General features: G+C 55.1%; 1 protein-coding gene across 1 annotated transcript in view; it reads right to left on the bottom strand.

Moving 5' to 3' along the window:
- The window catches only part of LOC102739070 (protein canopy homolog 1), a 35395-nt gene extending 25668 nt beyond the window's left edge, over positions 1 to 9727 (bottom strand). Inside the window, 1 exon segment of the mRNA XM_081799783.1 lies at positions 9629 to 9727. Coding sequence (XP_081655909.1) covers positions 9629 to 9727 — 99 coding nt within the window.
- Positions 9728 to 22622: the final 12895 nt, after the last annotated feature.

Below are 22622 nucleotides of genomic sequence, written 5' to 3'. Positions count from 1 at the left end.
GGGAAAGTGGGTGAAGGAGGACTCAGCGGTTCCGCAGGACCCAGAAGGCCTGCAGCTGCATGTGCAGCAGAGGGTTCCCAGACACGGAGTGAGCAAGGGCTGGGCAGCCCAGCAGGTGACACAAACAGGGCGAAGGATCGGGAACCTTCAGCCCTCGCTCAGCGCTCGGCATCTGGCAGGCAAGGGAAGGTGGAGCCTGTCACCTTTCCGGGAGGGATGCGGTTGAAAAAGGCCTGTGGTGGAGGAGGTGGGTACTTTCTGGGTCAGGAATATTCTCCGGAAGGGGGCGAAGGTAGCTGGAGGCTACCTGGCTAATGAGGAGCATCTGGGCTGAGTAGGAGCAGAAGAGGTGGCGGGATGTGTGGGGGGAGGTAGAGAGCACGAGGAAGGCTCCTCCCACCCCAGAACAAGCAGACAAAACCAGGGGCCGGCCCCAGTTCCCGAATGCAGATTCCGCACCCACAGAGTCCCGGCTGTCATGTGCAAACCCCCTGCTGACGCTCTGGGACGGACCCATGTTGGCGCCACCAGGCGTCATCCAGGTGCATCTGCGTGTTTTCTGCCCGTTGTCGGCGCCCTGCCTGCCCTTCCTGCTCCTGCCTCCAGGGAGGTGAGTGCTGCGGGGCCAAGACCCAGGGTCAGCCCCCCTCGGCCAGCGGCCAGCGTGGGGCTTCCCGGCAGGGGAGAGCGGAGCACCGGAGGGAGTGTTCCAAAGACCGGGAGAGGCCCGAGCCTAGGTCCACGGTCACAGTAACCACAAAGGTACCCTGGGTCCAAGAAGGAACTTTGGGCTTCACGGAACCCTTGGGACTAAGACGAGCAGGTGTCACTGGAGGACATAGAAGCCGCGGATACGCAGCGCACACACCTGGATCACGGTGCTGAGGGCCGCCCCACGGACAGGCCGCCACTCTGCTCCGGAAGCCGGCGGGCCGGGCGGATGGGGAAGCTGGCACGCGGCCCCCAGCCCCCCGCCTCCACTGGGCACGGGGGTGCCGGACGCCTCGGCCCTCTTGGCAGCTGGGGTTCTTTCTGGGACCGAGGTCTTGCCAAATGGATGCATTCCCATGTGACTGGGAAGATGGGGGAGGGGAGGCCATCTATCCGCGGCTTGCGCGGTCCGGCTCCGGCCAGCATGTCTGCACCCCCCACCCCGTGCTTCCCGAGCGGTTCCCAGCACCCCAGCGTGGAAACCGTAGTAGTAGGACGGGGCTGGGGGTGAGGGCTTCCATTTTCTTCCTTCTGTGGCAGCGGACCCAGCAGGCAGATCCCGGCTGCAAGGTCAGCGGCCACAGTCACTTGCTGGGCCCTGAGTCACAGCTCACAACAGTTCCCCTGAATCCAGGTGGGCCGCTCAACCGTGGCCTCTGGACTCTCCCTTCTCCAGCGGGCAGTTCCCTGGTGGTCTGGGTGTGCTGTGTGGAAGCATCTAAAAGCCTCGATCAAATTCCTTTCTGTTTCAAATAGTTGGAGGGATTCTTATTCTCCGTAGAGCCCTGACTGCTAGCGTTTGCTAGAAGAATTGGCCACAGGCAAGAAACCCTCGGCGGTCAGAGTACGGGCGGGGCTGGTCTCACCTGGTAACAGGCAAGCCCTGTGGGGCGAGCCGGTGTTTCCACCTGCCCTGGGAGGCTGACGAGCTTCGGGCTGCTCCGTACTCGAGCTCTGTTAACGCGTCTGCGGAAACTTCGCGCACACACGGAGCCCCGGGATGCGCGCCGTGTCACTGGGCACAACTGCAAAATGGTCACCGTACTGTCCCTTTCTTCTCCTGGACACACAGCTCAGCCGTTTCCATGGCATGTGGGCAGAAGTAAGGCATCCCACTTTTCATTAGGTCTGCCCAGAAAACCTTCCCAAGGAATCCTCCCTCCCCCACCATCCTGCTCATGACCAGGACTCTAAGGACGGTGACGAGGAGTCCGGGTGGAGCAGACTCCCTGCAGACCCACACAGGACCCCCGTGTGAGCAAGGACTTGGCTCCCACCATGGGACACTAAAGGATTATGCTGCACTTTCAGTGAAAGCCTGAGTAGTAATATTTCTCTTTTTAAAGAATCTAGAGAAGGAAAATAAAAGACGATACACAATAAAAGTCACCAAACACATTTTCCTCACAAGTGCACAGAAAGAACCCCAAGTGTTATGGTCTTGAGGACTAGGTTTCACTCCGCTTGCTCTTCCTTGGGAGGAAAGCAAGATGAAAAGCGTGAGCAGACCAGTCAGTGTTTCGGACTGAACACACTAACACCTGTTCATTTCCTAGTAGGAGGTTGGGAGAGACGAGACCTGAGTCCCAGGGGAGGTTCTTGGCCAGCAAGGGCTACAGGGAGAAGACAGCGCCTGACCAGAGACAGAGCTGAAGAGCCACCCAGTCCGACACCATCTTCCTGAGACTCTCACAACGTCCAGAGGACAAGTGCGTGCCGACTGAGTTACTCATATGCCAGTATGAGCCCAGGAACGGGCACTGAGCAAATCAGGAGAAAGCCACAGTATAGCTTTATGTCAAGTATTTTGTAGAAAAGAAAATCACGAGTCCATGCGTGGCTTTCCAACAAGAACAGTGCTACATTTAAGCATTGGGGAATTCTTGAAATGACATGGAATTCTTTTGATTTCTCAAAAAAAAAAAAATGAATGCACACTTTGTGTTTTTAAATTATAGTGATAATGTGTTCACTATGGAAAAAAATGTAAAAGACAAACAAACAGAGAAGACAGTCACAGTAATACCCAAAGATAACCGCGATCACCACTGTGATGTGTATTCTGGAAGCCTTCTGCCCACAACGTACGTGTACACATAGGGTAGTCTGTACGCACTGGCAAATAACCTCTTTTTTTGCACTTAAAAACTGGAAAACAACTTTCTGGCTTGTTTTTTGGGTTGTTTTTTTTTTTCTGTTGGTGAACTACAGTTTCCTGGAGACATAATTTTATTCACAACTATTATCAAAGTAACATTTATTACAATGTTATCTGTGGGCTGACAATGTCCACAGGCCAACTTAGGGGTGATCCCCCAAATTCCTGCTTGCTCGGTAGAGTTCCCAGCCCTACAATCCATCCACACACCATCTCCTCCTCTTGCTGACCAGAAAATGCAAGGAAGGACGCCTGACTGGTCCCCACCACCATCTCCAGGCTCCCCCACCACACTGGGGTTCCCACCAGCTGCTTGTCCCCCCGACTCCCCGAGCACTCCACACTTAGCACCAGATGCTGAACGGTCAAGAGCCGCCCTCCAGCCTCCCATGAACGGACCCTGCTCCTGCCACCCCCTTCCTGTGTTCAAGCAGGCACCCCCAGGAGACCCGAGTCGGGGTGTCCATCAGTGGAGACCATCAGTGGTTGGTTCCCTTGCCCAGAGAGGGGTTTAGCCGTGGGTCTTTAAAGCTCTCCTGGCCCTGACCTAGGAGAGAAGTGCTTTGGGGCTGGGGTGGGGCTGGGGCTTCAGGACAAATTTCCCATGTGTTTTTTTTTTTAATATTTTATTTATTTATTTGAGAGAGAGAGCATGGGGGGGGGAGGGTCAGAAGGAGAGGGAGAAACAGGCTCCCTTCTGAGCAGGGAGCCAGCACGGTGGGTACTCCATCCCAGGACCCCGAGATCACGACCTGAGCTAAAGTCAGATGCTTAACCAACTGAGCCACCCAGGCGCGCCCCCCCAGCTTTTTTTTTTTTTTTGGTGGGCAGCAAAGCAAGGTTATTGAGCGATATAGCAAAGTGATAGTACGAAGCTCCCAAGGGGGGAGGGGAACCAAGAGGGTTGCCCCAAATCTCCCACGTGTTAAAAGAGGAACATGATACAAAGCTTTCCCTTTCATACTCTTGAGTGTTGTGATGGAGCTTTCATTTCGTAGGTGTGGTTGATTGAATCATCGGCTATTGGTGATTGAACTTTGCCTCCAGCCCCCTTCCCTCCCCAGGGGCCTGGGTGGGGTTGAGAGTTCAACCCCAAGGGTCACTTCATTAGCATCAGCTCTCATCCCTTTCACTCAGGACACTACCCGGGTTCCAGGAGCTCTGTGCCAGGAGCAGGTCTTATGGTTATACTCGTGGTGTTCACGGTGGTCAGGGTGTCGCTCCTTCCGGGTGAGAACTCGTCTTGTCTACACTTAGCACGGGCTGAACTTGCACCTGGATCCTGAGGCAGAGAGGCCACGGCGCCGGGCACAGCCGCTGAGACTGCAGGAGCCAGGAGCCAGGCCGCTGGGGCCGCCGCTGTGCTGGGAAGACATCAGCCCCCCCTGCTGCCCTGCATCCTTGGCCTAGGAACTGCATAGACCACCAAACTCCCAGCTATGTCTGCCATGGTGTATGGTCTCAGACAAGTCCTGGCGGTTTCTGCAGAGGGAGTCAGGAATTACTGCAGCACTGTTTGGGTATTAACGATCTTCCCAAATGAAGTATCTTTAGGCTACTGTCCCATGCTGAGAACAGCCATCTGCTATGGTGGCTTTCAGTTTTTTGGACATGACCCACTTTTTGCATCGCAGCTCGTTACATGGTGTCATGAGATAGCAGTTTCCTTTGCTATAAGATGCATTCTGACACTTTATGTATATTTTCACATGCCGGTTTCCCCCCACCACACCAATTTTATGGCCCACTGGCAGGTGGCAGGCTACAGTCTGAAAACCACCAAGGGACTAAATTCCCCTCTGCTTCCTAGCTGGTCTATTACAAAAGCCCATGCCTCTCCTCACAATAGCAAACAGGGCCCCACATACAGTTTTGCAAGTTGTGCACTGCACAACTCCAAGATGCCGTAGGAATCCGGTGTTATACAGGATGTAACAGGATGTGGTAGCTCTATTGATAGCAAATGATGTGGAATCTGTCTAAATTGACTTACCAGCAAATTAAATTAATACCAATTTGCCAAAATTTAGGGAGTCACTAAAGCTTTCTGAGCCTCAACTGTATTTCTAAAATGAAGCCAATTAGAGGTGCCTGGCTGGCCCCATCAGTAGAACATGCAACTCTTGATCTTGGGGTCGTGAGTTCGAGCCCCATGTTGGGCGTGGAAATTACTTGGGAAGAAAAAAAAAGAAAATGAAGCCAATTAAAGTGGCCTTATTTACCTTCCAGACGTGTTAAAAGAATCTACCAAAAAGGGCATTACCTTCTAGTCTACACCATCATCGTTATCGACTGATGGGATTTGCTGTTTGAACTTTCCAAGTTTAGAGAACTTGGCATATTCTCCGTCAGCCGAGGCAAAGCCAGCCTTCAGGCTCTGCATTTGCATCTCCTGCTCGTACCCGACACAGACGTGTCCGGGGCCCCGCCAGGCAGGAGCGCAGAGGACTGGAGGTCCTGTGTCCAGTGGACGGACTGTAGGTCTGCAAACCACTGACGACTCCGGTCTCCACCACGAGAGCACAGGTTCGCTTCCACCCCACTCCTGCAGGTCTGGCTGTTGTAGTTCTTAGGAGAGCAGGATACACGCTTGCTGAGCAGGCAAACAAAACCTAGCTGCCTCCAGGTTGGATTGTGCTGTGTCGCTCACTGTCTGGCAACACCTGCCGTCCACCCAGTTGTTGAAAACAAGGAAGATGTGACCTAGGAGCCCATGGCACTGCCCCTTGCCACATGGGCTTGGCGTTGTCACGGAGCAGGGGAGGTGTTGGCGGGACAGGCTGCTCGTGCGGCACCGGGCACCGGGGGAGGGCTCAGTGCGCCCTCTGCCCCTCTCGCCTGCAGGGACGCCACCGGCAAGAGGAGGACAGGCGCGCGCGTCTCCCTAACAACGTCAGACAAAACGTGGCTGTGTGTGAACTCAGTGTCTCCATTTAGAACGAGGAGCAGGGAGAACGTTCCCAGCACAGGCTCGTAAGTCTCTGGGGATGGTGGCCCGCGTGCTGCGCGTCCCTTCCCGGGACCGGTACGGACCCTAACACCGGACACCGAAGGCCTCCGAGCTACCTGGAAGATGATGTCAATCAAAGCAAAGGAGACAGTTCTCAGACCCCTGCCCCACGTGCCATCCCCTTGCAGCCTGCTCAGGTGGGGGGGGGGCCCTCGGACCCCTGCAGCCCGCTGAATCTGTGCAGCAGCTGCGTGTTGGCCTGGCCCCATCACAACTCAGAGATTTAGGGGCGTCCTCCCCCAGGGTCTGGCCACCGCCCCCATGCTGGGTAGAGAGCTGGCGGGGGCTCCCGCCTCCGTCCGGGAGCACCCACACTTTCACGCTCAGATCTGTGAGCATAACTCAAAGGAAACGTGGAGGCCCACGGAGCGGCGGTGTGCCTGAGGGGGACCTTCAGTGACCGCGTGCTTGGGGGCCCCCAGGCTTGGGAGCGGAAGGGGCAGAGCTATGGGAAGTGGGGGCCCAGTAGAGGCGTGCTCTCCAGGAGGAGCTCGGGCCTAATTCCACTGGGGACTTTCCAGAAGCTGTGCCCAGCACACTTGAGAAGTACTCTGAAGATCCCAAGAAGGATTGAAAGCCCCATTCCTGGGGCTGCTCCCTGGGGGGTTATTCCCTTCTTGCTCAGCCGGGAAAAACGGTCAGGCACAGGGAAGGTCTTGCAGGAAGTCAGCTGCAGCCCCAGGGAACTGGGAGTCTCTGCACCTGCCATGGCGCCCCCACTCCCCTAGCCCTGTCCCCGACCACCGGGGCCCCACCCAGTCCTCCAAGGGACAGCTCTTGCAGCGTCCCCACCTCCCAGCATCCTGCTGGTGGCCACGTGGGTGGCCACGTCTGGGAGTCTGTGGCTCTAGTGAGTGACCCCAGGGGCAGGCAAGCCCTTGCTTGTGTGTGAACGATGCTGAGGGAGGAAAGACCGAAGCAAGGGCTCAACACAAGGCCAGCTCAGAGCCAGCAAGGGACAGGGAGACGGCACGGCCCCCCAGAACACAGTGGGGCCAGCAAGGGGGCGGCGGCCCAGCAGGCACGCAGGGGCAGGGCATCTGTGGCCACAGCTCAGGGCTGCTTTCTCCCTGGCCGCCCTCTGGGGGTAGAATATGCCCCCTCGAATCTTCTCACCAAGCGAGACCTGGCCCAGAGGAGCTGGGGCACACGTGCCTCCCATCCACGCTGCCCTCCCCAGACCAGCCCCAGCACCAGGCCAGACACAGAATGAAAGCCCTGCGTGGACGCGGGCCATCTTGTGCATTTATTATCCACGCTGTGCTCGGAAGGCCAACTCACGTCGCTTCATCCTCTGTCCCCTCAGAACCTGGACTCTCTCAGGGGGCGCTCCCACTCGTGCTCTGAGGAAGGGGAGGCTTTCCAAGGACCCACTCTGCTCTGAGGACACAGCATGCACATTTCCTTTTATCCTTGGAGAAACACAGAATGAGAAGGGGAGAGAAAAAGCAGAAAAATGCAGGAAGGTGTGTGGTGTCGCCCGTCTGGCCAGCCACGTCCCTGAGGCCCAGGAGGGGACCCTGGCATCCGAAGCCTCTCCCAGCCTGGGCGGCTGGTGCGAACCCTCCCTCCTTCAGTGTCCTGCTAGGCGCTTCTTTTGTTCCTTGCTGAATGCCAAGCTGAGCACACACATCCTGCAAGCTCACAGCAGAAGGACAGAGAAATGCCTCTGGATCCACACCAGCAAGAACCACCTGGCTCCCATCCAAGATGGGCATTTGAAGGGCCTGACTTCATGCCGCGAGGCTCCCCTGCATTTCAAGTTTGGCCAAGCAGCCTGCTGGCCGAAGAAAACAACGCCACAGGGTTTTGAATCACGGCAGGGGAGAGTTAGCTGAGTTGGAGGATGCAAGACGTTCCAGTAGCTTCCTGGGGAAGATTGCAGGGCTCTTTAAACAATGGGGGCCGTTGGGGTCCTTCTGCTGTGAGTTGGCCAGAGGCAGGAAAACTGACCTCCACCCCGACCCCAAAACCACATGGTTCCCAAACAGGGGGGCTTTAAAGACCCGTCTTCTCGGGGCACCGCAGACCCACCCACACGCCTGCTGGGGGGAGCCCTGCTCCAGGGCCGGCGGCAGCTCCAAGCGGAGCACGACCCAGGGTAGCACCCACCGCCGGTAGCCGGGACTGGGAGGTCACCCTGGTCAAACCGATGAACGCGGTGGAAGGATGGCTTTCAAATAGCCCTGTGGACCGAGTGTTTCCGGCAAAATCGAACAAGTTATTTCAACCCGATTGACTCAAAGTGGAATGTCCTTGGCAGCAGGAGGAAGGGGAGAGCAGACCTATATTCTCCAGGTGAACCTAAGACTCTGTTGGGAGGGACCTGAGCCAGGACGCGGGAGGGCCGGGTGTGCCCCCGCGAGCCCCGTGCGGCCCTCCACCCACCGCGGGCCCAGAGCTCTGCGTACCTGCCGCGTTCCCTCTGCCTGGGACCCTCCCCTTTGCCCTGTTACTCTTTAAAGACAGATGTCTTCCTTTCTCGTGGCCTAGGTGCGCTAACAGTGTGTCAGATAGCCCACATTTTAACCTACTCTGATATTAACACCCCATTCGTTTCCGAAGCTGTGTTGGCCTGTCCGCAAGCCTCCTCCCTGCCCTGCCTGACCGTGGGGGTCTGCTGCGGCGGGCGCCAGGGCCCCGGGCTGCTCCTCCGCAGTCTGCTGTGACCCCGTGGGGCCGGGGGGTACCTGGGGATAAGCAGGGCCTGCAGCCTGCAGTTAGCATGATCCTTTTGGTGACACGATCTGAACTTTCGGGGTCCGTCCTTGGCGGACACAACCAATCCAAGAAAGACCTGAGCACCCACCCTCGCAGATGCGCTGACTTGGAGGAGAGCGTCCCGCCCTCCTGATTGAGGCAAACATCACACCGAGGCCCTCCCTAAAGGCTGTCACGTTCACGCAGTGCAACACCTCATGGAGTCCTCTGCTGGACCTTGTCCTCCCCTCCTGCCTTCCTCTCTGATGGGCGTGCAATCCCAGAAGACGGGGAAAAAGCAGACAGCCCTCTTCGATTATTTGCTCTAAAATAGAGTGCAGTGCATTGGACTAAAGAGCAAGAAACCCCAAACTTGTTTCTGTTTAGCTCGGAGTGAATTAAGTGATGCTGTAGAATAACTTCTCCGATTGTATTTTGTTTAGGATGGCATTGAGGTCGGCTTCCGTGTTTGGAGCATTAGGACCTTAGTGCCAGGCTGGGGAGGAGACGAGCCGGCACTCACAGTGGCCCCACCCAACCCTCCCAGCTTCTCAGACCCACCGTCAGAGCCGCCAGAGGGTCTCTGCGAGGAAGCACATCCTTCTTTCCCTTCAGACAAGTGCCGGTGTCTGTCCCGGAGATGGGTCTTACCTTCCCACCCCACTAGCAATCTCTGTAGACCTTGGAGGGAGGAGTGGGAGCCTGGGGAGGGTGCTCAGCTTTCTAGTGGCTCCAGTCAGCCCCGGAAGCCGCTCTGGGACCCCTGCTGGCCTCGCCAAGAACCATGGAAGTGCTATTTTTATCCTGATGAACAACAGTGCCGCAATGTCTTCAGACATGACAAGACACAAAATTTAGGTGCTGGGAGAGAGACTTCAATTTCAAGCTTAAAGATTACTTTGGGTCCCCCAGGACTCAGAAGCAATTTAGAGCTGATACCCTGAACAAGAGGAAGGTTACAAGATTAAGACCAACTGCTGTTTGGATAAATGGTTGGTAATTGCCCACATCCGCAATTATACATTGGCTCATGATTTCTTTTCCGCTACCTTTCTCCTCTCCTGCGTCCCGTCAGGATTTATTCGGAAGAAGCCCACCTTGGTCTTCTTCTGCCGAGCCTTGGTGACGTCATACTCCACCTCATCCATCAGGGCCTTGCATGCTAAACAAGGCACAAAGCATCTGTTACCTCTGGAAGGGGCAGAGGAAGGCCCCCTCCGAGCCCTTCTCTAGCTGGACCCTCAGCAAGTACACACTTCCCAGAAACAGGGAATGGTTCTCGTCCTCTGACTGCTTCTCCATAAGCAGAAATGTGCAGAGTTTTCAAAGACAGTCGACTGAGACTAGTTTTCTTTGTATACTCTTTCGTACAGTGTCTTTTTTTAAACCACATACAGTTGACTTTTTCATTTAAAATATGCTTTTTTAAAGAATAGAGAGACCCTTGCTCCTAGCCTGTCAGAGATCCCCAAGCCCCACTGGGCCGCATTAATTACACTCAGGGAACCTCTGCATTATGGGAAACGTTTGCCCCAAACTGGGCCCTGCTCCCAATGACACATTTTTGCTGGATTTAAAACCTCAGGGAGCCTCTGAAACTTACCTCTAATGGGCTATATGGCCAATTTAGCCCTTCTTTCTAGGTACCTCCTGCCCAGCTGAGAATTGTCACCATTAACAAGTAAATGAAATGATGCCTCCAACATCAGCCTCATTTGCTCAACAGGAAACTGATTCTGGACTTGCTGTCTTTGCCCCAACCGTGGATGAGGGGTGTTGGAGGAACCTGGCTTTCTGAACGACCCCCTCCTCCCAAGCAAGGCCCCCACCATTCAGGACTGCTCTGGTGTAGAAGGAGGCATGAGCACGTTCTTACTCAAATATTTCAGTCCCTTTGTTAGAACAGCATAACCTTTAAATGCCCGGAATGTGAATTCTGGCACCGGAGACCCCACCACTTTAGCGCTATCTCCTGATCAGACATCGGAACGGGACGGCTGAGGGCTCAGCCCGCACCAATGAGAACAAAGCCAACCAGAATCCTGCCGGCCGCTAACACCCTTGTCTGCTCCCTGCCTTCCAGGTGTGGACTAAGCTGTGCTCCCATGTGGCGTGACTTCCACACGCACACAGCCCCGTGAGAGCGACCCCAGGACCACCCCCATCTCTCGGCCGGGACTGGGAGATCAAGCACCCTTCCCCAGGATTCACTCCTGAGTCGCTGGGGCGCGTGGGCCAGCCCGGGCGCCGTCCCGCCTCCATCCCTCCTGGCCAGGTGACTCTCAGCCCTTGTGAGCAGCCCTAGACCTCTTTGATTACCTATTATGGAACAACAAGTCCTGTCTGTGTCCCCAGGACCACACGCGTCTCATGGTGGGGATTTCAAATTGTTTTGTGAGCTTGTTTCGGACAGAGTTGTATGTGGTTTGAACCTGTTTTGAATAACTTGTTTTGATCCCAGAAAGAAACTGCTGACACTGGGGAGGCCGTGTCAGGATGATGTCATCAAAATCGCTGAGCTGGGGCGCCTGGGTGGCTCAGTCGTTAAGCGTCTGCCTTCGGCTCAGGTCATGATCCTGGAGTCCTGGGATTGAGTCCCTCATTGGGCTCCCTGCTCAGCGGGGAGTCTGCTTCTCCTTCTGACCCTCCCTCCTCTCGTGCTCTGTCACTCTTTCTCTCAAATAAATAAATAAAATCTTTAAAAAAAAAAAAAAAGGCGCCTGGGTGGCTCAGTCGGTTAAGCGTCTGCCTTCGGCTCAGGTCATGATCCCAGGCTCCTGGGATCGAGCCCCGCATCGGGCTCCCTGTTCTGCGGGAAGCCTGCTTCTCCCTCTCCCTCTCCCTCTCCCCCTGCTTGTGATCCTGCTCTCACTGTGTCTCTCTCTGTCAAATAAATAAAGAAAATCTTAAAAAAAAAAAATCGCTGAGCTACTGAGTGCTTTTCAGTAGGAACGTACCGAGCAGCTGTTATCACGTGATCTCACTTAGCGCTTAAATACCGAGAACTCGTGAGGCCTTCCGAAGAGTGTTCTGTCTGGGCAAGTCTACTCCTTACTCATCTCGGTAGCTCTCGGAAGATCTCGAGACGCCTGTTCCCGCCGTGGCCAGGCTTGTGCTGCAGGTGCGCAGTGGCCCTGGAGAGAGACGCTCGGGAACAGCCCGCCTTCCCTGCCCACACCGGGGCGGTGCCCAGCAGCGAGGGACCTGCCAGGCAACTGGCACCCAGCGTTTGGCTGGAAGGAGTGACTCAACCGAGGAACAAGTGATAGAGAAGTCCACCTCGGCTACACCTGGGCTTTGTTTCTTTCATCCCACCTTTGCCTGGAACAATAGTGCCATTAATCTATCATCATTGGTTCAGAGTGTGTTATTTCTTTGTTGGCTTATTAAGAGACATTATTGGGAGGGTATGTGCTATGGTGAGCACTGTGAATTGTGCAAGATTGATGAATCACAGACCTGTACCCCTGAAACAATACATTATATGTTAAAAAGAAGAAAAAAAGAAGATAGCAGGAGGGGAAGAATGAAGGGGGGAATCGGAGGGGGAGACGAACCATGAGAGACTATGGACTCCGGGAAACAAGAGGGGAGGGGGGTGGGGAGATGGGTTAGCCCGGTGATGGGTATTAAGGAGGGCACGTTCTGCATGGAGCCCTGGGTGTTATACACAAACAATGAATCATGGAACACTACATCAAAAACTAATGATGTAATGTATGGTGATTAACGTAACAAAATTAAAAAAATAAATTAATTTAAAAAAGAGAGACATTATCCTGTCTGCTACTGGCTTGTGAGGTATTAGTATTATCATTCCCGCAGTGAACCTGTGTTAAATAAATTATCAGCAAAGACAAGCTCGGTCTCTGGGCATAATGTGCCCCGAACAAAACAGCCTGACTCTCCAAGGCCACCACCAGCAGGAGACGGAAGGCTCGTCAGCCTCTTGCCAGCAGCGTCAGTCACCGCCTGAGCTGTCCCCTCGGCACTGTCTCCTCCCGCCGCGGGTGTCCCTCCATCCCCAGCGAGGGAACGCCTAGCCACACGCTCGGCCACAGAGAACACACACTTCCTGTCCCTGTCCCTGACAGCTAGGCCTGGCTCTGGACCCTGTTCCAGGATCTTCCTGAAGAGAGAGGGGACACTTGCCCTCGGCCCTGGTGTTGCCCCTCCCAGCCCACAGCAGGAGCCCCGATGAGCTCAGCCAGAGCCCCCGGGACCAGGGGGTGCAGAGATACAGCTGGGGAATTGCTGCAGGGCTCGGCCTCCCGCTGATGGGGACAGCGATGCCCTGTCCTCCAGGACACACTGCCCAACCACTGCTGTTCCCAGCTTACCGTACGCCCGGACAAACCCGACTTACGGTTAGTTCCCTCATCCTAGGCCGAGGATTACAGCGTCTGTAAAGCGTCAGGCATGCGCAAGGCGGGCCCCTTCCCCCACCCTCTGGAAGAGTCCAGACTCTTGGAATCCCCAACCTGACCTGGTGACCGCCTGGGATCCCAGAGCCCCAAGGTCTCGCTGCTCTGTGTTGCAGAACCACGTTTCAGACTCCAGCCTGATCTGGGATAGTCTTGGCTCTTGAGAGCCCACAAGGCTGGAGCTGTCTGGCCCCTGGGGCCCTCTGGTCATATGTTAACACCTGTTCCCTTCCACTCGGGATTCAGGGGCACCAAGAGAGGCCCTGTAAAGGAGGGCTTGTGAAGAGGGACCCCCAGAGGGCCTGAGCTGATGGCGGGGCCACTGGTCATCCCCAAGCCTTGGTGGTCAGGGAGGACCATGACTCCTGCCTTTCTGGCCTGTGTCCCCCACTGCCTGGAGTCCCAGACCCCCGGGGTGGGGAGGGTCCACACTCACGGGTCAAGCAGAGCATCTCAGGGTCAAAGGGGATCCCCACCTGCACGGAAGGCTCTAGCTTCTAGGACAGGCTGGGAGGGAGGGAGTCCTCCAGGTCTGCCATCCCTGACCTCCCCATGGAGGGACGGCTCGATGAGAAAAGATCATTTTAAATTTCTGCCCCAGGTCACAGAACAAGTTAACAGAGTCACATCAGCGACCTGGGCCTCCAGATTTCCAGTCCGGTGTTAATTTAAATGTTAATCTGAAATCTTCACTTAAGTCACTGGAGTTTCAAGTTTATTAGAGCAGGCGGCGGGAGTGGAGCCTCATGAGGGGGTTGGTGGGTCACGTTGCCTGCCAGAGGGCGAGCCCTCCTCCCAGCCGGGCCTGCCAACCCCTTCTGTTGGTCTGCCTCCTCCCTTCTCCCGCCCTTGCTCTCGCTCTCTTTCTTGGAGTGAGATTTGGAAATGGCAAGGAGGTGGTGGAGGATGTCCCGGCAGATTCAGGGGGCCTGAACCCCTGGGGGCCTCAGGTGCTGGAGCCCTCGGGAACGGACTCACATCTTCCCAGCCCTGCAGTTCGTGAGTGACATCACATGGGTGGCCCGAGAGCCGCCACGGGGTGCAAGCATTTACACACGGGACCAGCGACCGCGGTGAATCAGGGCTGCCTTCCTACGGGCCCCTGCTCCGCACCTGCCCTAGACGCTCCTGTCTCCACCAGCATTTGAGCAACTGCCGTCTTCAAGAGCACGAGCAAAGTACAAGGAAGGAACAGAGTGTACGTCCCAGCCCAGGCCCTCAGAGGAACTCGCATTTGACTGGGGTCGGTGAGGGGCACCGATGTCAAAAGGAGCCAGGACAGTGCAGAGGGTGCGGGAGCCCAAGCCAAGCAGAGCCACCAGCAATGACCAGCCACCCTGCCGCACACGCAGCTGAACCCGACTCTCCCGGAAAATGCCAAGACACAGACCCCAGGGCATAGCCCTGAGGCTTCCTGGTCCCTGGTCTGGGTGTGGCCTGGGCTCTGTCTGCATCTGGGACAAGCACCTGCGGTCACAGGATGGTACTCATCCACTACCCAAAATACCTGTGTCCTGCTTAGTGGAGCCCACCTTCTTTAGGGGAGATGAAACCCTGATCCCCGGGGTGGGGGACACGTCCCGGAGAAGGTAACACCACCCCACGCTCCGCCCATCAAGAAACACTCATTCTCCTTCAAGCAGAGATCTTGCTATGGGCTGAAACACTGTGGGCACTAGGCATCCCAAAGTTGAGCAATGCTAGGAGGGAGTGGGAGAGACATTAGCCGAGAGACCCACAGGCGAGCCATACCTGTGTTGGAACAATGACCTGGAGCTCGGCCCTGTGCCTCCTTCGGGGCTGAGCTTGTGGGAGCAGACAGAAGCCTCCGACAGAGGGGGAGGTGTCCCCTGGGAGGGGCAGGAAGCAGCCCGGGCCTGGGGGGCCAGTCTCACTTCCCTTCCTTCCTTCCCCCCTCTCTTCCTCACTGCCGCGGGTGGAATTGTGTCTGGGAGAAGGATATGACCCCAACCTAGCCCCCAGTACCCGTGAATGTGACTCAGCTGGAGATAGGGTCTTTGCAGACGATCAGGCTAAGCTGGGGGCCTTGATCTAGCATGACTGGCGTCCTTGTGACAGGAGAGACGCAGAGACAGGTGGGCAGAGCCCCTGTGACAACAGAGGCAGGGAGGGGCTGTAAGCCAATGATCCAGACGCTGGGACAGGTGAGGAAGACCCCTGTTTCAGAGGGGGCGCGGCCCGGCCGACGCTTGGACTTCAGACCCTGGGCTGCAGGACCCAGCAGGTATTAGGCCACCTGGCCACCCAGAGGGAAGTCACTGGGTTCCCCTAGCATTCTGCCAGGTGACAGAGACACGGCCAGGAGCGGACAGTGGGCCCGCAGGGGCTTGCACTCCAGCTGGGAAGACGGCCTGACACCAAGAGCGCCACAGAGCCGGTCAGGGAGGCTCACAGGACGCCCGCTGGCTCGGGTCTCGGAGAGACGCCCTGAGGACACGCCAGGCTGGGACCCAGAGGGGCCGGTGTCCGCCCTGGGGGGAAGTGAGCTGGAGAGGACGTGTTTGAGCGATGGAAGACTTCATTACAAAAAGATGTCCTCTTCCTCTCGTTGTTTGTAATCCAACAGTATGTCCTAAGTATCTTCTCTACTTGCGGTGTAGCTGTGATGATGTTTTATTTTTATTTTATTTTATTTTATTTAAAGATTTTATTTATTTATTTGACAGATAGAGCCAGAGAGCACAAGTGGAGAGAATGGGAGAGGGAGAGGGAGAAGCAGGCTACCCACTTGAGTAGGGAGCCTGATGCGGGGCTCGATCCCAGGATCCCGGGATCATGACCTGAGCCGAAGGCAGACGCTCAACCATCTGAGCCACCCAGGCGCCCCTGTGATGATGTTTTAAACGGTTGCATGAGACCCCCTCAAGCAGATGTACCGTAATGTCCCTAACTTTGCCCTCTGTGCATATGAGGTTGTCCCCAGCTGCCTTTCACAGTTAAGCTGGAGCCGCCTGTAGGCTCCGCCATTCAACACAGTATCTACATCCTGACTCCCTTCCTAGCCCCGAGCCAGGTCGCAGGAGACACAATAGAGAGTGAGGGGAGCCACGTCCTGGCCACGGCAATCCTGGAGTTCCCACACGAGAGGAGAGTGCCACCAAGCTCAGGGAAGGAGCGCTCCCATGCTCCAAGGTCCTCTTCCACGGGCCTGGGTTAGAGAACGCAGCAGCCACATCGTGAGTTTGGGGTGCCCAGGATCTGCACCCACCCGTCAGTGGGAGGGAGAGGCTCTGCAGAAGCTCCCGGGGCCTCCGGCTTTCACTCCTTGCACGCAGACCACACCTCTGGCTGAGGACAGGCCACGTGGGAATGGAATCAAGGCAAGAGAGGCACTAAGGCCCCAGGTGTGGGAGGGAGCTGCGTGGGTGGGCCCGGGGGAGGCCAGGAGGAGACTGAGCCTCTTCAACCTGTGAGAATAACCAGTTCACCTTTAGGCCTCTGAGTGTGGAGTGGTCATACGGTCGTGGGCTGGCCTTTGTCAGAGAAGATGGGAGGTTTCCCCCAGAAGGGGGCCAGGAAGGCCTGAGGGATGAGTAGGCATCCAGCTGGGGAAGAGTAGAGGGGACAGGGTTCTCGGGGGACGGAACAGCACAGACTCAAACATCACAGTGAAAAAGCACAATGTGAATTTGAGGAACAATAAAACAAAACAGCCCTGTTCCTGAGGAGGAGTGTCCGAGACGCCTGTGGCCCGTGACGAGGCTGCAGGGGTGGGCAGGGACCAGACCCGGCAGAGCCTTACAGGCAGAGGTAAGGAGGTGTGCCTTTATTCTATGCCATGTGGGACCACTGTGGGATTTTTTTTGTTTTTTTAACTTTTTTTTTTTTATTCTTATGTTAATCCCCATACATTACATCATTAGTTCTAGATGACCACTGTGGGATTTTGAGTAAGGTGAGATTTGATGTGATTTGTATTCTTCAAAAATCATTTAGGCTATCGTTAGAAGAGACAGAGGGGACCAGGGTGTGCGCAGGTAAGCCAACTGATAGGCTACTGCAGAAGTCCCAGCAAGAGATGACTGTGGCTTGGGTTACAGTAATGGTAGAGGAGATGCAGAGAGGTTGATGAATCCAAGAGCTCCTTAGGAGGTAAAATCAGTAGGTTTGGCGGTGATTGGATGTGCGGGCTGGGTGGACCCTGCTGGTTGCCTTCCAACCACCATTTCCGTTTTACTTTCTTCTTCTGTATTAGTAAAGCACCACTCATATTTGGTTACTGGCAGTCCTTCGTAGCTGAAAACTGGCTCCTTCCTAGGTCACTCCAGCCACAGTAATCCCATGCACATTGCCAGTTCTTGGTTTGGGATGCATGTATGTTGGAATCCTGGCCAGTGAGACACAAGGACTCTGACAAAACAGAGATGTGTAGGAACCTCATCCCTGCCTCTGCACGGGAGGGAGCTGGGAATGTGGCGGCCATCCCTTGGAGCCAGCCCACAAGCCGAGCAAGCGGGAAGATGGAAGAGCCCGGTGTCTAATGGCACTCGGAGACCACCATGGGCTGCTTTACTTCTGACTTCTCGCATGTGACTCAGCTGACCTTGTCCTCGTTGTTGAAGCCACTTTGAGTCAGGGTTGAATGTTGCCGGCTTGCTTCGTAAGCCTGTCTGGGTCTCCTAGGGCGGCCATAACTCCGTACCACAGGTGGGGACTTACATGACAGACACCTTTCCCTCACGGTTCTAAAGGCTGAAGTCCAAGATCAAGGTGTCAGCAGGGTGGGTTCGTCCGAGGCCTCTCTCCTGGGCTCGTCCATGTCCGTCTTCCCCCTGTGTCTTCACACGGTCCTCCCTCCGTGCGTTGCCCATGTCTCTGTCTAAAGTCCCTCTTCTTATAAGACCAGTCATATTGCATTGTGAGTTATTGATTCTAATCCATTGGTTGCTAATTATAACCTTAATCCTCATTAGGGTTATGGTCTCTAAAGACCTCATTTTAACTTAATTACCTCTTTAAAGACCTTGTCTCCAATGGTTCCATTCTGAGGTACAGGGGGTGAGGACTGCAGCATACGAATTTGGGGGGCACACATCTCGGCAATAAGGTCCAAAGCTTCTTTCCACCAGTCAGGATGGCCCCAGGTCGGCAGCTTCAGCACTGGTGAGCTCAGCACCACCTCAAAGACATCCCGACTCTGCGTCTCCCGCTTTGTGATGCTCTCAGCCTCCCCTGCACGGTGGTGAGATGTTGTCTGCAGCTCCAGGCCTCCAATCCTCAGACTCCTACGCCTAGGGTCACAGACAAGCATCCTCACCCGTCCACTTCTGTTTGCAGGGCAAGTGTTCCCAGATGCCCCCAGCAGTCTTCCTCCTACTCTCCCTGGCCAGAACCGTCCTAAGGCCTGGCCCAACCCAGTTACTGGTGTGGAAATGAAATTACTATGTTTAGCTTAAACCAGCAGAGACGCATCCTCTGTGGCTAGGAAGAGCTCAAGCTGTCCTAGGAAGCACTTGGCCACTCTATAGCTGAACAAAACCAGGGATCTGTTAGCAAGGACGTGCCCTGCCCGGAGACCCCAGGAAATGCCCTACTCCGTGATAGTCTCAGTGCTGGGCAGTGATTCAGGGAGGCAGCAGGTGGGGAGGGGTGCTGGAAAGAGGAGGCCCACCAGCTGGTGCAGAGACAAAGCCCGACCCGAGGCTCTTGCAAATACCGCTGGCCATTCATCTCCCCTCTCCAACGCATCACCACGGCAACCCATCCGTGTGAGCGACTCCCCATCGAGTTTTAACCCAAATTATATTTTCCAGGCCTAAAATCAGAGTCACTGTGAGAAGGAGAACTCATTTTAACAACTTTAAGATGCTCTGGACAGGAGGCGAAGATGAGACATGAATGGCAGAAGAGAAAAATCGTATAATATTTTACTCAGAATCCAAACCACAGGCATTTTCTATCTATAGGATTTTAAGAAAAAGAAGCAATATTAGAATTTGTTATTGGTGGTGTTTGTTTTCCAGGGAATGTTCTGGTTTCGCTATAATTCTATTTACCTCTAGTCTCATTCAGTCATCCTTGATGTTCAGGATAATGGCCTTTAGTCACCAAGGGAAGAGATAATTAAGATCAGCAAATGCTGTTTACTCTGGGAAAAATGTGGAGGAACACACAGCTGAAAGATTTCTGGAATCAGCAAAACACGGGTATCTGATCAGCCATCGGAAACCAGAAATCCACCGAACCAGAACACCCACTAGAAACCGCTTTCTTTTATTCAGGCAATTCTCCTTTGATTGCTCTTAGAAATTCTTTATTGTTCATTTCTTCAGTACTAAATTTTTCTTCTGTAAGACCTGATAATGTTAAGAAAAGTCTGGAAAATTGGTCACTTAGCTATTTTCTCAAGACTTAGAGCACAGCCATTTGAGCAGGGCGGGAGCCCTTTAGGTCCCTGTCCATTGAAACCATGCACAGTGTGACCAGGGATCCCCAGGGATAGTCGGCTCTGGAGCTCTCCGTGGGGGAGGTGGAGAATTCCCTGCAAGGGGATGACGACTTTCATCAGGGACTGCTGGGCACACAAGGCTGCAGAGCCAAGACTCAAAGGCAGGTGCATCTCCAGAATTCACCCTCATTGCTCTCAAATGCCTTCTGTGTGGAGAGACATTAATGCCCGTGGGGATGGGCGAGCGCGGGCATGCAGGGCACCTTCCGAGAACAACAGCGAGAGCATGGGTAAGTAACCACGTCATCTCATGAGGGCTCTGCAAAGACCCTCACTGAGCTTCATCATTTTCATTGCAAAGCCTTAGTCGTAGGAAGAAGTCGAAATGTAGGATGTCGCGTGAGTTCTGCTATGTCGACTGCGGAACCACCCAGGCTGACGTCATCCCATGGGCTGCAAGCCTAATCACCTGGGCCGGTGTGCTCGTCCATCATGGGGGCCCCTCCAGTCCTGCCAAGAGGAACCTTACCTACATGTCTCCCCTGAAAGGCACCTGCTTTTCCTAGGAAGAAAGCAATTTCCCAATAAACTGGAAAGATGCCCACGTCGGTTCCAATAAGGCCACGGCTCTCCTGTCTGAGGGGGCCTCTGGCTCCACGGGGGAAGCCGGGGAGCATTTTGCCGGCGAACCCCACAGGCAGTGAGGTGCCTGGCTGTTACCAAGCTGGCGTTCCCAGAGCAGGGGCATCAACGGCTCTTCGAAGGCTCAGGCGTGACTTCCTCTGTGGACACAGACGCCCTGTAGTGTGCAGAGGGAGAAGACCCACCAAATCCCTGCTATCTGAGCCCCCCGTGGTGGGGCCTCGGGCTCTAAAGCACCGCACATGTTACGCGCCCTGTCATGGACACACAGGCGAGGCCGGGAGTCACCGTGTCCCGTGCCTGGCGGTCAAACCACTCTCCACCCCGCCAGCTCTTATGTGAGCGTTGCTAAAGAGGTTCCGAATCCACGGGCCCCAGCCACAGTGTCCGGCCAAGAAGCCACACTGCGAGCCAAGTCCCGGGACAGCCCGAAGCCTTCCTCAACTGATATCTAGAAACTGGCCCACTTAGGTACAGCAGGGCAGAGGGAGGGAGGCAGGACCCAGGCGGCTAGTGAGGGCCGGTGGGCACGGACAAGCCTGTTCTGGCTTCACTGGCCCAACCAGCTGTTTACGACACATTCCATTTATTTTTTTTTATTTTTTATTTATTTTATTTATTTATTAGAGAACGAGCGAGAGAGAAACAGCATGAGAGGGGGGAGGGTCAGGGGGAGAAGCAGGCTCCCCGCCGAGCCGGGAGCCCGATGCAGGACTCGATCCCAGGACTCCGGGATCATGACCTGAGCCGAAGGCAGTCGCTCAACCGACTGAGCCACCCAGGCACCCCACGACACATTCCATTTAGATCGAGAACCTTACAGAACATCCCCACCGCCACCATCAACCATTTCTGAGAACGAAACAAAACAGATATCATGCAGGTTTGTTTCTTTTTAAAATTTCATCTATTCATTTGACAGAGAGAGAGAGAAAGTGAGTACTGCAGAGAGAGAGGGAGAAGCAGGCTTCCCGCTGAGCAGGGAGCCCGATTGGGACTCGATCCCAGGACCCCGGGATCATGACCTGAGCCGAAGGCAGACAGTCCACCAACTGAGATGCCCAGATGCCCCGCAGTTCTGTTTTTCTAACCAGGGTGAATAACTGTTAGCATGTCTCCGCTTTTAAAATGCCATCTATATGCCTTTAGTGCGGATTTATATTGGAGGAGAAAGAAAGACTTTAAAAGCAGGCATTTTGTGGCTTTTCTGTATCGCACGGGCAAACCTGTGCCAAAACAGGCTTATATTTTTAAGTTGAGTCCTGAGCACTCGGAGAAAAACACATAAATTGTTGCCACCACGACCAGGATTGCCCTCGTATTAATTAAGGGACGTGCCAAGTAAACGCAAACCAGTATCTCGTTTTCCTTAGGGAGGGAGTGAGCTACGGCTGCAGGGGAAGGGGCAGCGCTGAGCAGTGGACAACAGGCAGAACACGGTCCTCGGTTGGTGAAGCCCTGGTTTAACTTCCAGAGAAAGATTAGGCTAAAGCTAAAGTCAGGGGAGGGATTGTGAAGGATATTTAAAGACAAGGAGGCAAGTCATGTAGCATGCCGGGTTATTGTCCCCATTCTTTCAGCCCTCTGTCCCTGCTGTTAGCTGTATAGGTCTGCAGGACTTGCTAGCCCACACCTGACCTCTGGGCTCAGACAGCTCATGTGCCAATGGACTGTGGTAGAAGTGCCAACAGTCAGTTCTGAGCCTGTGGCCCCGAGCCGTCATCTATCTCCACTTGCCCTGGGGCACCGATACCCTTGCTGGAGAAGAATGGGTCCCGAGCAGCCCGTGGTCAGAGGAAGAGTCCCATCTGGCACATACGTGGACCTGCCCTACCCCTTTGAGCTGCCTGCTGACCCCCTGCCAACTGGCAGGCTTGTGAGAAGAATGAGAAGGATGCCATTGAGACTCTGTGGTTGCTTGTTACCCAGCAATAGCTGACTGACACAGTGTTGAGACAAGTGTGTGAACTGGGGACGAGGAACGGGAAATCAGGTTATGAAAGTGAATTGGTTTATGCACTTATCTCACACTCTCATCTGCGCCCCGTAAGTGTGGACATTTCATCAGTCACATTTGGAAAAGAGCTCCTTTGAAATGTATGTCCAAATCAATTAAGAATTGAGAACCTAGAGGCTGGGGTGGATGCTGGGTTTTTCTGCTACTTGTCTGTTTTTCAGGTCCAGGAGCCTATTGCACGGCACGGGGAAGATGCAAACGGGCTGGGTCTATGTTGGCCTCCCCAGCAATACCACTGACTCACGCTGGGATCCGGGAACCACGCTTGGACCCGGCCCCTCTTCGGAGACGCGGCAGGGTGAACGCCCCTCATTTCCCTGGCCCATGGGAAGGTGGCCTCCCTGCTCCATGGCTCTGGGTGGTGCCAAAGCCCTCGTCCCGGCCCGCGGACAGGGAGCGCAGGTGTGGGTGCTGCTCCGGGTCCGGGCCTGTGTTCTGGCCAGGACCTGCCAAGGTCCAAGCGCCCGCAACCCCAGGGCTGCCGTGTGCTGTTTGGCGTACACACGGGGCTTGGGGGTCATTTGTTAGCCCCCTCCCACCCCCTCACCCGA

The sequence above is a fragment of the Leptonychotes weddellii genome, chromosome 12 (assembly GCF_054177405.1).
Source record: "Leptonychotes weddellii isolate Sample4059 chromosome 12, ASM5417740v2, whole genome shotgun sequence".
NCBI lineage: Eukaryota > Metazoa > Chordata > Mammalia > Carnivora > Phocidae > Leptonychotes > Leptonychotes weddellii.
The sequence above is the reverse complement of the archived record's forward strand: the minus strand, read 5'-3'. Positions and strand labels throughout refer to the sequence as shown.